Source organism: Lampris incognitus, chromosome 5 (genome assembly GCF_029633865.1).
Source record: "Lampris incognitus isolate fLamInc1 chromosome 5, fLamInc1.hap2, whole genome shotgun sequence".
Taxonomy (NCBI): domain Eukaryota; kingdom Metazoa; phylum Chordata; class Actinopteri; order Lampriformes; family Lampridae; genus Lampris; species Lampris incognitus.
This window is the reverse complement of record NC_079215.1, coordinates 33,387,786-33,402,239: the sequence shown is the minus strand read 5'-3', so window position 1 is coordinate 33,402,239 and position 14,454 is coordinate 33,387,786. Positions and strand designations below refer to the sequence as shown.

At 49.1% G+C, this 14,454-nt stretch overlaps 1 protein-coding gene across 1 annotated transcript in view; it reads right to left on the bottom strand.

Moving 5' to 3' along the window:
• Positions 1-4,776, bottom strand: part of LOC130113231 (WD40 repeat-containing protein SMU1-like) — a 9,955-nt gene extending 5,179 nt beyond the window's left edge. The window contains exons 1-8 of the mRNA XM_056280792.1: positions 4,751-4,776; positions 3,600-3,810; positions 3,333-3,485; positions 2,968-3,078; positions 1,990-2,118; positions 920-1,039; positions 641-757; positions 119-246 (exon numbers count right to left, since the gene is read on the bottom strand). Of these exons, the coding sequence (XP_056136767.1) occupies positions 119-246; positions 641-757; positions 920-1,039; positions 1,990-2,118; positions 2,968-3,078; positions 3,333-3,485; positions 3,600-3,810; positions 4,751-4,776 (995 nt within the window). The remainder of the gene's footprint in view (positions 1-118; positions 247-640; positions 758-919; positions 1,040-1,989; positions 2,119-2,967; positions 3,079-3,332; positions 3,486-3,599; positions 3,811-4,750) is intronic.
• Between the last annotated feature and the right edge of the window lie 9,678 nt (positions 4,777-14,454).

Here is a 14,454-nt window from a genome sequence, read left to right as displayed (position 1 = left end):
ACACAATTGTGACACCCTGTACTGTGTTAATCATGCAGATCTTCAGAGCCAAGTAGAGTACAAACATGTACTTTACTGTACATTAACAGTGTGTGTGAAAAACAGAGTTGCATCTCACCTGATAGTCTGATCAAAGGAAGCACTGAGAATCTGACTACAGTCTTTGGAGAAACTCAGACATGAGACGCCTTTACTGTGAGCCCGCTCAAACCTGCGCAGACATAAGCCACTCTGGATCTTCCACACCTGGACCCACATACCCCAAAACACAATCATTAGGGGAAGACAAAAGGATCTTTGGTTGATTTCTCTTGATCACAAAAAACAACTTGTTTCACATAGTCTTGTATTTTGTTGACAGGCTATCAATTAAAAAAACATTGTCTGGCATCTTTTATTTGCCACTGTCTTGTGTCGCGTATCTCACAAAGGTACAGTAATGATGTTGCTGAAAAATTCAATCCACCAAAGACAGAATGACCTAGAAAGGTTCGTCAGATTTGAGCAACAGTTCTCATCAAAACATTGATCAACATTCAAAGAAAGACGCTATGACTGGTCACATATGTGTAAATAAACAAAAGCAGTCCATAACAACAAATAAACAAATAATATTTTGGACATATTAAAAAGGCAAGACCTTTATTTTGCCATTCTGAGCCCCAGTGGCCAGTAGTTCTGCATCCTCACTGAAGCACATGCAGAGCACGGCATCGTCCATCATCATGTAGCTATCTTGTACCTGGTACGATAAATCCTAAGTCACCAGAAAAACATAGGTGTATATACACAGAGTGAAATCATTTTATGATAAATGATTAATAAACCTATATATTTGTGAAAATGAACAAAAATAAACACTGCAGTAGCCAGAGACTACTCAAAGACAATATTTGTGAGGATATTGGAAAGATTTTACCTTGCTAATTTTTCCAGTGTTGAAGTTCCAGGCCTCAATGAACCCATCCACTGATCCAGTTATTAAGTACTTGCCATCGGGGGAGAACCGGGCACATTCCACGTGGGACCTTTGCCCAAACTACATGAGAAACAATGCAAACACAACATACTTACCTATCTCTGTTGTCCTATGAGTACAGTATGATCCCCTTTTGGGGGTTGCAGACCAGCTGGGTAACCAGGTACTTATGATTCCAAAACACTAAGAAGTTTTATTGGTATTTTTAAGCATTAAGCAAGGCTGTTGTCTGTAATATCCATGCTGGATCCTTTAACCTTGTGCATCGAACAGCAAGGGCAGGCAAATTCAAGCCAGTCCATCTGGATGCCAAGTGGTTAACAAACAGCCACTGACTTATGGGGTTGCCCTCCAGTAAGAAAAGCAATTATCTCTATCTGTGTGTGTGTGTGTGTGTGTGTGTGTGTGTGTGTGTGTGTGTGTGTGTGTGTGTGTGTGTGTGTGTGTGTGTGTGTGTGTGTGTGTGTGTGTGTGTGTGTGTGTGTGTGTGTGTGTGTGTGTGTGTGAAAAATGTCGGTGGGTGGTTTTTCTAAGAGATCAAAAGTTTACAAAGTAAAGTGGTAAATGACTCATCAATCAGGCGAGCTCACTTGCTTAAAACACCCTACTAAAAAAAACGACAGTTCCTGGCTGCATTGGCTCTGTATTGTGAGGATTTATTATTTGTATGGCAACCACTTTCGAGAGGAAGGCCAAAGAGGAGGTTTGTGGATGTGGTGAGGGAGGACAGGTGGCTGGTGTGACACAGGAAGATGCAGAGGACAGGAAGAGATGGAAATGGATGATCCGCTGTGACGACTCCTAACCGGAGCAGCCGAAAGAGGAAGAAGAAGATGGTAACCACTTCCAGTTCTAAAGTAAAATTGGAGCATCAACTATCAACTACCACACTTGGGGCAAAGCACAATTCACATAAAAATCTGAACACGAATTCACACTGACCTAACATAATAATGAGCACTATATCAGATAATACAACAAAATATCAATTTGGGTGTGTGCTCATCCACCTTGATGTGATGGTAAAGTTGAGTTGGAAAGCTTTCTTTGCTTGGATTTCTCTCTGAAGCTTTTGTCTCGGACATCTGGATTTTCATCTCTTGGGTCAGGTGACCCTGGTGGTGCTGTATCCTCAGAGACTGAGAGACAAAGGGATGTACAGATAAAACAGAGAAAAAGCTGACCATTTAATTTTCACTTATAACCAATAAGCAAGACACAGAGGGTTTGGATGGTGGTTTCCAATCCAGGCCATTGGGGGGGGGGGGGCACAGTACTGCTGGTTTTCTATCATGCTGAGTAGTTTATTACATTCACCTGTTGTATCAGACATTACTGTCTAATCAAGAAGTGCTTCTCAGTAAGTGTACTTGTGGGTCTACCTGGGTGTCCTTGTAAACTTGTGAAATGTCATTTGTCACAGCCCAAGTACTGTCCCGAAACACAAGTTTGTATTTAGCTAAGAGCATTTCAAATGCCTGGACATCTTCGTGATCCACCCACTAAATTGACTATGCATCTTTGAGATACTCAAAGATCCCAAAACCCGCAACTGTAAATTATTGACTTCTGAGAAAATTTGTGATGAGAAATGTAGTAGATTTTTAAAAAATTGCCATTTTTGGAAAAGTAATACCAACTTTTTCATAGCTGGGTTGCCTCACAAGTTGGGGGTACTGCACAATACCAGCAATCCCCTCTCCTCTCAATCTGTAAATGGAGCATTCTTTGTGTTTGTGTTCTTGCGAGCTTGCCGAACTTGTCAAACACAAGGTAATATTTGGAGTAACACTGCACTGAGAAACAGCCCCTGATTGGATGGCTGGAATATCTGACACAACAGGTGAATACAACCGACTATCTGGGAAAATAGAAAAACAGCAGCACCAGGGTGTCTGAGGACCTGAATGAGAACCACTGCTTTAGGGCATCAGTGTGGCAACTTTTTGTCAACGCTCAGATGGTGCAGTGCATGTACTCACGCTGACTTGTTCCAGTAGACCCATAAGACGGGACGGGGGCACCACACTGACCTCCTTCACCAACGCCTGGGCTATTGCCCTGCGGCGCTTCACCTTGCTGCTGCCCTTTGGGTACGCCTGTGGCAAGAGAGAGAGAGAGAGAGAGAGAGAGAGAGAGAGAGAGAGAGAGAGAGAGAGAGAGAGAGAGAGAGAGAGAGAGAGAGAGAGAGAGAGAGGGAGATGAGAGAGAGAGAGAGAGAGAGAGAGAGACAGAGAGAGAGACAGAGAGAGAGAGAGAGACAGAGAGAGAGATTATTGGATGGTACGGATGGCTTTGACAATTAGGCAACTTGGCATAGTTGTTCAAATGTGCAAAGATGCAGGGGTCGAACCTCGCGTGGGTCGAAGTAGGAGCGAGTTAGCAAGCTCTGCAGGTGTGTGTACCTCTCTGACTGGGTCTGCTTCATCATGATCATGGGGTCAGTTTGCCTCATTAGCGAGCGGGCTGCTCCCTCCTCTCTCATTTCAATGAGTTCAAGAACCACCTGCCAGAGAAATCAGTGCCCATTCATTTCAGTCTGAACTTTACTACAGCTGTGCCAGCTGCACGCAGAGAAACCTATCATGAGTTATATCCAAGCGATGCCATGCAACCTCACCTGCTCATAAAGGTCAATAAGTATGTTATCAGGCAGTTTGAGGGACTCAATGGCTAACAGTACTGAGTCCCAGTGTCCTTTGTTGATGTCTGCAATGAAGCTGTCGATGCTTTCCACGGTGTTGAGTGAGACAGTGGTTTCCTCCTGCAGAGTGGTCAGCGTCCGATAGAGGTTGTTCTCTTTCAGATATTGCATTATCAGACGAATCACACTAAAAATATAGAAGTGGGATAATTGTTATCGCCAGAAGATGTTTATACAACCTGGTGAGCCTTCCTACAAAGCCTGTAGTAATCTACCACTACTGGACATGTACAGGATGTAATGATAGAAAAAAAATTGCATTATGACAACTTTATTTGGGCACTGAACTTTCCCCCCCACCTCTTTACAGTATCTCATATAGTCGGTAACTTTCTGAGTGGTCAAGTATCAAAGTTTAATAATAAGGCTAGACTGCAAAATTATAAGAAACAATGCAGTCATGCTGAGAGAAGGTCGCTTGAGGACTTATTACCTGGAGACTGGATTTAAACCTCTGCCCAGGGATCATATTCAGGTTTATTTGGTCTTTGACAGTTTTTGTAGTACATGCACCATTTAACCTTCCCCTTCTCCAATACGACAAACCAGCTCAAATCGCTCCCCGAATCTCTCGTGTATAACGTTACATAACTCAAGCCAATGGCAATTTCTGCTCGTCGGCTATGAGAAGCTGAAAGATAATACAAGTGGCATGACATATCTATGACATCCTGACGACGGAGTGCGCCGTTATGACAGCTCTGCGGATTTAAGGCTACACAGCGACGACGGATAAAAACAAGCACCACGTGCGCTGCCAAGCAGCGTCCAACGCGAACAACTAACATGTGCACGAGCAGCTCCGTCACTTTATTCATGCCAAAACACATCGGGAGTGAACTTTATTTGAATGTCTACTCATTAATCTTTTAATTTATCATTTTTGCTTCTTGCGCCTCTTCACCACCAAGAGAAAACATCAGTACACACGGCAGAGGCATATAAAGGCTTGGTTTTCCAATCACAGGTTAAAGAAAACTAGAAGCTGTCACCTTCATCTGTTAGCCACTCCAGCTTTAAACCTTTAAACGGGAAGGAATAAACAGAAATATTAAACAAGCACTTACTCTGCAGATTCCACCTCCAAAGCCATGATGTCTCTCTCTCTCTCTCTCTCTCTCTCTCTCTCTCTCTCTCTCTCTCTCTCTCTCTCTCTTTCTCAGTTCCTCTACTATCTCTCTCTTTCCCTGTTTCTCTCTCTCTCTCTTTCTGTCTGTCTGTCTGTCTCTGTCTCTGTCTTTCTCGTCTCTCTCTTTCTCTGTTTCTCTCTCGCTCTCTCTCGGTGTATGGCTTTCCGTTGCTGCAGCTGGACTCGGTCTACTGCTGCCGCGGCTCTCGGGGCTCCGCTACAGAAACACGTGAAAGACGTATATTGGGGGACCACCCACTATACACGTGCGTTTGTGTTTCGCATTTCACGGTAACGTTACAGTCTCGTCCCAAAAACCCCTGTGCCTGCCACCGAGCCCACCAAGTCTCCCTCGGCGATCGGCACACGTCTGATGCATGCTAATGAGAAACGTGTTTTTGGGGTTTTTTTCCCCCCTGAGCACGTTGGCTGCAGCAGACACGACCGGACTCCGAGATGCTGCAGACACAGCACCATGGACAGCCCTCGTGTCCGGAAGCGTGCCAATACTGCTCTGACTGTTTTTTTTAATGTTGTGATCGAGAGAGAGAGAGAGAGAGAGAGAGAGAGAGAGAGAGAGAGAGAGAGAGAGAGAGAGAGAGAGAGAGAGAGAGAGAGAGAGAGAGAGAGAGAGAGAGAGAGAGAGAGAGAGAGAGAGAGAGAGAGAGAGAGAGAGAGAGAGAGAGAGAGAGAGAGATTTGTGGTAACCGCCTCGCCCTCACCATTTTTTCCTCCTCCCTGTGATGAGCCGTTTAGATGTTGATCGATTTGCGACCGGACACCTAAGGGCACCTTCCATGTACTCCGAGTCATTAAAGACTGTATCATTATTTGAGAGTAAACGCGAGTGCGTAAAATGCTTCCACTTGCCGCTATTTAGGACATTAGTCTACGTGGTCTACTCATTCATTCATTCATTCATTCATTCATCTTCAGCCGCTTCTCCGGGGTCGGGTCGCGGTGGCAGCAACCTAAGCAAGGCACTCCAGACGTCCCTCTCCCCAGCAACGCCCTCCAGCTCCTCCTGGGAGATCCCAAGGCGTTTCCAGGCCAGATTGGACATGTAGTCCTTCCAGCGAGTTCTGGGTGTAGTACCCCGGAGTCTCCGCCCAGTTGGCCGTGCCCGGTAAACCTCCAAAGAAAGGCGCCCAGGGGGGCATCCTAATCAGATGCCCGAACCACCTTAACTGGCTCCTTCGATGCGAAGAAGCATGGGCTCTACTCCGAGCTGCCTCCGGATGTCCGAGCTCCTCACCCTATCCAAAATCAGCCTTAGAGATGGGGTGAGGGTGTGTTCTTCCGTCGGACACAAGAAACTCATTTCAGCCGCTTGTATCCGCGATCTCACCCTTTCGGTCACTACCCAAAGCTCATGACCATAGGTGAGGGTTGGAACGAAGGTAGAAATATGACCTTATAAATTGGCTTCCAATTTATGTCTTTTTTTGTCTGTGAGAAATACCTTGACATAGATTTGGATGTGGTGTTATACTGGCTGCGTGGTTTGCTCTTTTCCCTTGCTTTGTAAATGTGGCTGTTGTTGCTTGCAGCTTTCCTTACATCCGTTGGGTCAATGAACTCAGACAAACCTTGATCTGCTCCATTACGTGCGGCCATCCTCCACCACTATGGAAACACTGTCATGTCGTCTGCCCAGCTAGTTGCAGTGCATTTAAAATAAGCATCTGAGCACAGACATGTTTCATATCTGTATCACATGTTTGAATTCCCCATGATGTAAATAAGCTTTAATTGCAGAAGATTCCTTAAGTAGTTTCCCAGGTGGCAAAGGAAGGGCAGAACAATACTAGTACTGCTTGTCTCTTCCACCATTCAGAAATCGTGCCTTGCTATGAAGAATGCACATATTTTGGGGCACTGTTTTTCTTTTCTTTGTCTTTCAGTGATGCTTGTCTTCTGTGCAGTGACTGGTTCATGCAAGGCCCAACATATTGCTCTTTGTGATTTTGAGAAACATAATTTTGTAGTGGTTATGGGGCTGTAATGATCTGTGCCCTCTGGCTATGTTAACTTATAACATTAATAAAGCAAGGACGACTTCTCTCGTGCTGGGTGTTTATTCACCGACCGGATTCCCACTGACGTTGTTACGTACATCACGTGACTTTGTTGTGGCGCTACGGAAAGCCGTAAGGGACATCAGCAAATCAAATATTACTAGCAAATATTACATCTCCCTTTTTCTGAAAAGTGCTGCTTTCTCTGCAGAGATACAGACCACGTTGAGCACGTTTATAAGCGAATACAATCTTAATAAGAAAGAATATGAAAGTGGAACTCTTATATAACTGGACTGCAACAAGTAGTGTAAAACATTTCCTTCACTGTCTAAATGTGACACCGTAATAACATTTCATCTTTTTTTTTCATTTCATTACTGGTAACTGCAAACAGCAGGTAGGTACACAAGGTAAGTGAACGCTGTAAATATTTCTTTTCAAAACATAGCAGGTATAGTACAGGTTGGTGTAAAATTCTCTTTTTTTTAACATTCATAAGTCAAGGATTTGTCTTGGTTTGATCGTGCGACCTGACCTCGTGGTGTAACCAGGCTGTGTGTCTGGTTGTCGCTGATTGTTCGTGTCTGGAGGTTCAGCATGCTCTGGCTGATGGGCTTGTGTGTTGCTGTTAGCGCTGGTAACAGTCTGCTGTGAAGTGTGTGTGTGTGTAGTGTGAGTGTTCACTCTGCTTTGTCGCAGGTGTTGACGGTTGCGTTGGTAGATCTGACCTTCTTTGGTTTGGATGTGGTAGCTCCTGTCTGTGTTCGCTGGTCTTTCCACAGTTGCAGGTCTCCAGGATCCATCCTCCTGCCGGAAGCGGATTGGTGTGCCTGCGGGCAGGTGGGGCAGAGGTTTGGCTGTTCGGTTGTAGTATGCCTGCTGGCGCTGTTGACATACCTCTCTCCTTTCGTGAACATCCTCCTGACTGGCGATCTGTGTCTGCAGGTGTTTTGCTGTTGATGGGAGAATGGACCGCAGCCTCCGACTCATCAGTAGCTGTGCCGGTGATTTCAGGTTGTCCACCAGTGTGTTGCGATACTCCAGTAAGCTCATGTAGGGGTCTTTGTTCTCAGCTTTGGCTTTGTCCAGGATGCGTTTGGCCGTCTGGACAGTCTTCTCGGAGAGGCCGTTGCTCTGTGGGTAGTGGGGGCTTGTGGTGTACCTGAGAAACCCCATGTCTGTGAGAAGTTGCGGAACTCACCAGAGCTGTAGCACGGACCGTTGTCGCTTATGATAGTCTCGGGGATTCCGTGTCGAGCCATTGCTGCTTTCAGCTTCATGATGACGGCAGATGAGGTGCAGCTGTAAAGTCTCTCTAGCTCGAAGAATATGGAGTAGTAGTCCACAGTGACTATGAAGTCCTGTGAGTTCCATGTGAATAGGTCTGTGCCTATCACTTGCCACGGCCGCTCGGGTATGGCGTGTGACATCATTGGTTCCTTTGCATTTGCGCTGCGCCGTTCTTGGCATATGCTGCAGTCTGCTACCGCATCCTCGATCTGTTTCCCCATGCCAGGCCAGAACAGTAAGTCTCTTGCTCGGCATTTGCTTTTTTCCACGCCAAGGTGGCTGGCATGGATGCGCTGTATCATGTCCTTGCGAAGCTTTTGGGGGACAATGATTCTCTCACCTTTGAACAGGATACCGTCCATTTCTGAGATTTCTGCTCTGTGGTTCCAGTATTCCTGGATGCTGGGCGGGCACTTTTTCTTTGTGTCTGGCCAGCCACTGAGTGTGGCTCGTCTGAGTGTGGTGAGCTGTGGATCTTGCGCTGTTTCCTGCTTGATTTCTGTGAGTCTTGTGTCGCTCACAGGGATGTTGCTGAGGACTGTGTGCACTTGGGCCTCCATCCCTTCCTGTAGGTCACTGTCGTGCTGTTCTATTGACTTGCGTGACAGTGTGTCGGCCACTGGTATGTCCTTACCGGGGCGGTGGATGATTTGGATGTCGTATTTTTGGAGCGCCAGGATCATCCGTTGCAGCCGGGGTGGTGCTGCTGCCAGTGGCTTTTTTAGTATTGCCTCCAGAGGCTTGTGGTCTGACTCCACAATCACTTTTCGTCCGTACATGTACTCGTGGAACCTCTTGCAGCCGAAGACCACAGCGTAGAGCTCCTTCTCTATCTGTGCATAGTTTTCTTCAGTGCTGTTGAGTGACTTGGACGCATAGGCAATTGGTTTGCCATCTTGGAGCATGACAGCCCCAAGGCCACTTTTGGATGCATCCACTTGGAGTCGCAGCTCTTTCTGCGGGTCGAAATATGAGAGTACTGGACCTGGGTGCTGTGTAATGAGATTCTTCATCTCTTGGAACGCCTTGTCGTGGACTGCATCCCACACAAACTCACTGTCCTGTTTCAGAAGCTGTCTGAGGGGTGAGTTTATCTGTGAGAGGTGTGGAGCGAATCTGGCGAGGTAGTTGATCATGCCGAGGACTGTCTCCAGCTCTGCTTTGTTCTGTGGGGGTTGCATGTCCTTGACCGCCTTCACCTTGTGTGGGTCTGGTTTGATGCCTTCGTGTGAGAGCGTGTGGCCGAAGTAGCTTACCTCGGACACGCATATGTGACAGTTGTCGGGGTTGAGCCTCACCCCTCGCTCCCTTGTGCGCTTCAGCATCGCTCTGAGACGCTGGTCATGTTCCTCTTTAGTCTTGCCGAACACTAGTATGTCGTCCACTATGGCTGTCACACCGTCCAATCCTTCATATGTTTCATCCACGCGTCTCTGGAACTCGTCTTGAGCGGACACGATTCCGAATGGCAGTCTGAGGAAACGATACCTGCCAAACACTGTGTTAAATGTCGTCAACATTGAGGATTCAGTGCTCAGTTTGATGGCCCAATAGCCTGACCGCGCGTCTAACACGCTAAAGTACTCAGCTCCAGCGAGCTTTGTGGTGGCGTCCTCCAGCGTGGGGAGGGGGTAGTGAGGTCGTTGTATCACTTTGTTAAGAGCTCTGGGGTCTAAACACACTCTAAGTTTGCCTGTCTTTGGCTTCTCAACAATGACGAGTGCGTTCACCCATTCTGTGGGTTCTGTTACCTTACAGATTATGCCGCCTTTCTCCATGCTGTCAAGCTCGTCCCTCAGTTTGCTGCGTAGGGCGATGGGGATTCTGCGTGGCGGGCAGACGACCGGCGTTGCATCTGGTGTGACGCGGAAGGTGCACTCGCCTGGGAACTCTCCTATTCCCTGGAAAACATCTGCATACTCATCCATTATGCTCTGTGATGTGACATTGTTTTCCTCGCTCACAGCCATCACTATTTTTACCAAGTTTAGGTCACGGCATGTTTTCATCGCCATGACTGGTGGGGCGTTTGTGTCAATGACGTAAAAGTCCAGCATCATTGCATTGTCTCTGTACTTACATTTGAGTTTGCATGTGCCTTTCACGCTCAGCGCGCCTCCTCCATATTCAGTGAGTCTGTGTATTGCTGGTTTCAGTGTCACATTTTTGAACAGCGCCTGGAACAGGTTGGTGGGAATAGTATTGGCCTGTGCCCCAGTGTCTAGTTTAAACTTTACCTTCTGGGGAGGTGTGCCAATTCCAACCTCTACGTAAGCCTGCTCGTTGCTTTTTCCGTTGTTCTCTATTGAGATGCAGTCTATGTACAGCTCTGTCTGTTCTCCCACAGCGGTGCTCTCCACTGTAATGTTGTCGAAGTACAGTTCTTCCTGCTCTCTGTCAGTGGTGTACTCTTCTGGGTTCTCTCCGACGGCATGTACTGTGCCGCGGTAGTACTTTGTCTGTCCCTGGGAGCTAGACTTGCATACTTTAGCAAAATGATTGAGCTTCTTGCATTTAATGCATTGTTTACCCTTAGCTGGGAAAGTGGCTTTAGCGCCGTGTAGCCCTCCACAATAGCTACACGCCCTAGCGGCGGTGCTAACGTTACCTTCCCTTTGTCTGAAGTTAGCGTTAGCTGCTTTGGGTGCGTTCGGTTTGTAAGTCTTTCTGCCTATTGCGTGCACCGTTTCATGTGTGCTGCCCTGGCCCATAAACTTTAGCTGTTGCTTTGCTAGATCGTGTGAGCGGGCTACATCTATGGCTTTTTCTAGCGTTAGCTCAGCTCCCTGGCTAAGTAGCTTTTCTCTCACTCTGGGTGAGTTGGTAGCAAACACGATGCGGTCCCTGACCATCTCGTCGGCATTTGGGTAGCCACAGTCTTTGACTAGGAGCTTTAGCTCAGTTACAAATTGTTCGAAGGATTCACTCTCTCCCTGCATCTTTTCATGAAATGTATATCTGGCATAAATCGGGTTTGCTTTGGGGGTGATGTACTCAGTGTACTTATCGTAGTAAGTTTCTAGCTTCTTGGCTTGTTCTCCGCTGAGTGTCCAAGTGTTGTGCACATCGCGCCCTTTTTCCCCTATCCAGAGCAGGAGGTAGCTGCATTTCTCCTCTTCGTTCTTCCCGCGCAGGGGGCCCTTGAACATTAGCTCCGTTGTTTGTCGAAATCGTCTCCATGCTTCAGGTAAGTTCGCCGATTCCCAGTCCATCCGTGGAGCTGGAACGCCGTACGAATCCATATTGGGTATTTAAACTCCGCTACTCTGACACCATGTAATGATCTGTGCCCTCTGGCTATGTTAACTTATAACATTAATAAAGCAAGGACGACTTCTCTCGTGCTGGGTGTTTATTCACCGACCGGATTCCCACTGACGTTGTTACGTACATCACGTGACTTTGTTGTGGCGCTACGGAAAGCCTTAAGGGACATTAGCAAATCAAATATTACTAGCAAATATTACAGGGGCTACATAATTCCCCTTATTGAGCTAGTAGGAACGTTAGTTTACAGCTGCTGTTTCCTCGGTTCGGGTTTACAGTGACACACTTCCGCTGCGCGGTTTTTTTTTTGTTGTTGTTGTTGTAACGGTGGAAGGAATAAATGGTGCACGTTGTGTAGCCGAAAGAGAAAGTTGTCACGACTCCTGCTTGAGCTCCTCTACACTGGTGACCCCGACGTTTTTCTCTTGGTAGTTATCAGAGACAATCTTTCGAACGAACATGGTTGACGAAATCAACGCGGTTTCTCTCAAATTGCCAGAGTTCTGGGAGTCATCGGCAACGACATGGTTCGCCCAGGCGGAAGCGCAGTTTGCTATCCGCAAAATAACGGATGATGCTACTAAATACTACTACGTGGTATCGGCGCTCGGATGTTCGACTGCAACTAGAGTGGTGAGTCTCCTTACAAATCCTCCGGCGGCAGACAAATACAAGGGGCTCAAAGATCACCTCTTGAAGATTTTTGAAGTTTCCGACGCCGAGAGGGCCCACCGTCTCTTTTCTCTGCAAGGCTTGGGTGACAGCAGGCCATCCGAGCTCATGGACAAAATGCTGAATCTGCTGGGACCGGCGCACACACCTGATTTCCTCTTTGTACAACTGTTTCTGCGACAACTGCCTGCTCAGGTGCGGGCGGCTTTGGCTAACACCAGCAATACCGATTGCCGCAAGCTAGCTGAAGAAGCTGGCAAGTTCTTCCTGGCCAGCCAACAGCAGCATTGGGCGTCCGCGCTCACCCCTGCCCACCCCCACACGCCACCACCTGGTGACTCCATGGTGGTTGCCGTGGCAACCCCCGGTCGGCGACAGGAGCCCGGCCTGTGCTTTTACCATGCAAAGTTCGGGGCCAAGGCGAAAAAGTGCACCTCCCCGTGCAATTTTAGCTCGTCGGGAAACGCCAAGGCCGGCGCTCACTAGTGGCCATGGGCGTCGGCGTGGAGGACAACAGGCTACTTTTCCTACGAGACTCCATCTCGGGGCGGCGTTTCCTATGCGACACTGGGGCGCAGAGGAGTGTCGTACCTGCATCGAGTGTGGACGCCCTGTCGGGCGCTCACGGCCCTCCCATGGAAGCTGCTAACGGCAGCTCTATCCGTACGTACGGCACGAGGCACATTGACATGTGTTTTAACGGACAGCGGTTCAGCTGGGATTTTGTCACCGCCGACGTGGCATCTCCCCTCCTCGGTGAAGATTTTCTTTGTGCTCATGGGCTGCTGGTGGACGTCAGGAATCGACGCCTGATTGACGCCGTCACCTTCGCTTCACACGCGTGTGCGCTCAGCGATACAGGCTCCGTCAGGCTGTCCAGCATGCTCTCCAATGAGGACGTGTTTCTCCATCTTCTCTCCGAGTTCCCTGACCTCACTCAGCCCACATTCTCGTCATCTACGACCAAACATGAGGTTGAGCACCACATCGTCACCACCGGCCCGCCGGTGCACGCCCGAGCTCGGCGCCTCGACCCGACCAAGCTCTCTGTCGCCAAGGCGGAGTTTGAGAACATGGAGCGCCTCGGCATCATCCGTCGCTCCAGCAGCCCGTGGGCTTCACCCCTCCACGTAGTGCCTAAGACTGGCGGTGGGTGGCGTCCATGTGGTGACTACCGTCGGCTCAATGACGCAACAACACCGGACCGCTACCCGGTCCCTCATATCCAAGATTTCTCCGCCCACCTGGCTGGGAAAGTGATCTTTTCCAAGGTGGACCTCGTCCGTGGATACCACCAGGTGCCCGTCCATCCCGCTGATGTCCCCAAAACGGCTGTGACAACTCCGTTCGGACTGTTCGAGTTCATGCGCATGCCGTTCGGGCTTAAGAACGCCGCGCAGTCCTTCCAACGCCTCATGGACTCAGTGTTGCGGGACCTGCCTTTCCTCTTTGTGTACCTGGATGACATCCTGGTCGCTAGCATCTCCGTGTCCGAGCACTTGTCCCACCTCAGAGCCCTTTTCGAGAGACTCAGCCTGCACGGGTTGATAGTTAACCCGGCCAAATGCCAGTTTGGTCTGAGCACCATCGACTTCCTGGGCCACCGGGTCACCAAGGACGGGGCGGCCCCCCTTCCATCTAAGGTGGAGGCCATCGCAGACTTTCCACGCCCACACACGGCCCAGTCCCTCCGGGAGTTCATTGGCATGGTGTCCTTCTACCACCGGTTTATCCCTCGGGCTGCCGATCTCATCCGCCCCCTATATGAGGCTCTGAAGGGCACAGCCCCCAAACACGCTGTGGACTGGTCTGCAGAGAGGGACACGGCTTTTAAGGATGTGAAGGCTGCCCTGGCTGACGCGGCGATGCTGGCACACCCTGTGTCTGGAGCGCCCATTGCCATCACGACGGATGCTTCGGACTACGCTGTGGGCGCGGTTTACGAGCAGTGGGTGAGCGGTGCGTGGCAGCCGCTTGCCTTCTTCAGCCGGCAGTTGAACCTGAGAGAGCGCAAATACAGCACCTTTGATCGTGAGCTGCTTGGCCTTTTCCTCGCTGTTAGGCACTTTCATTTCCTACTGGAGGGCCGTCAGTTCACAGCTTTCGTCGGTCACAAACCGCTGGTGTTCGCGATGGGCAAGGTGGCAGAGCCGTGGTCAACCCGCCAGCAGCGACAGTTGGCCTTCATCTCAGAGTTTACCACCAACGTGAGGCATGTCGCTGGGAAGTCCAACCCGGTCGCTGACTGTCTCTCCCGGGCCATCGCTGGTGCCGCCCATTTGGGACTCGACTACAGCCAGATGGCGTCTGACCAGGCCGCCGACTCAGGAGTGCAGGCATGCAGGACCGCCGACACAGGGCTGCAGTTGGAGGATGTGGCTTTCGACGACGC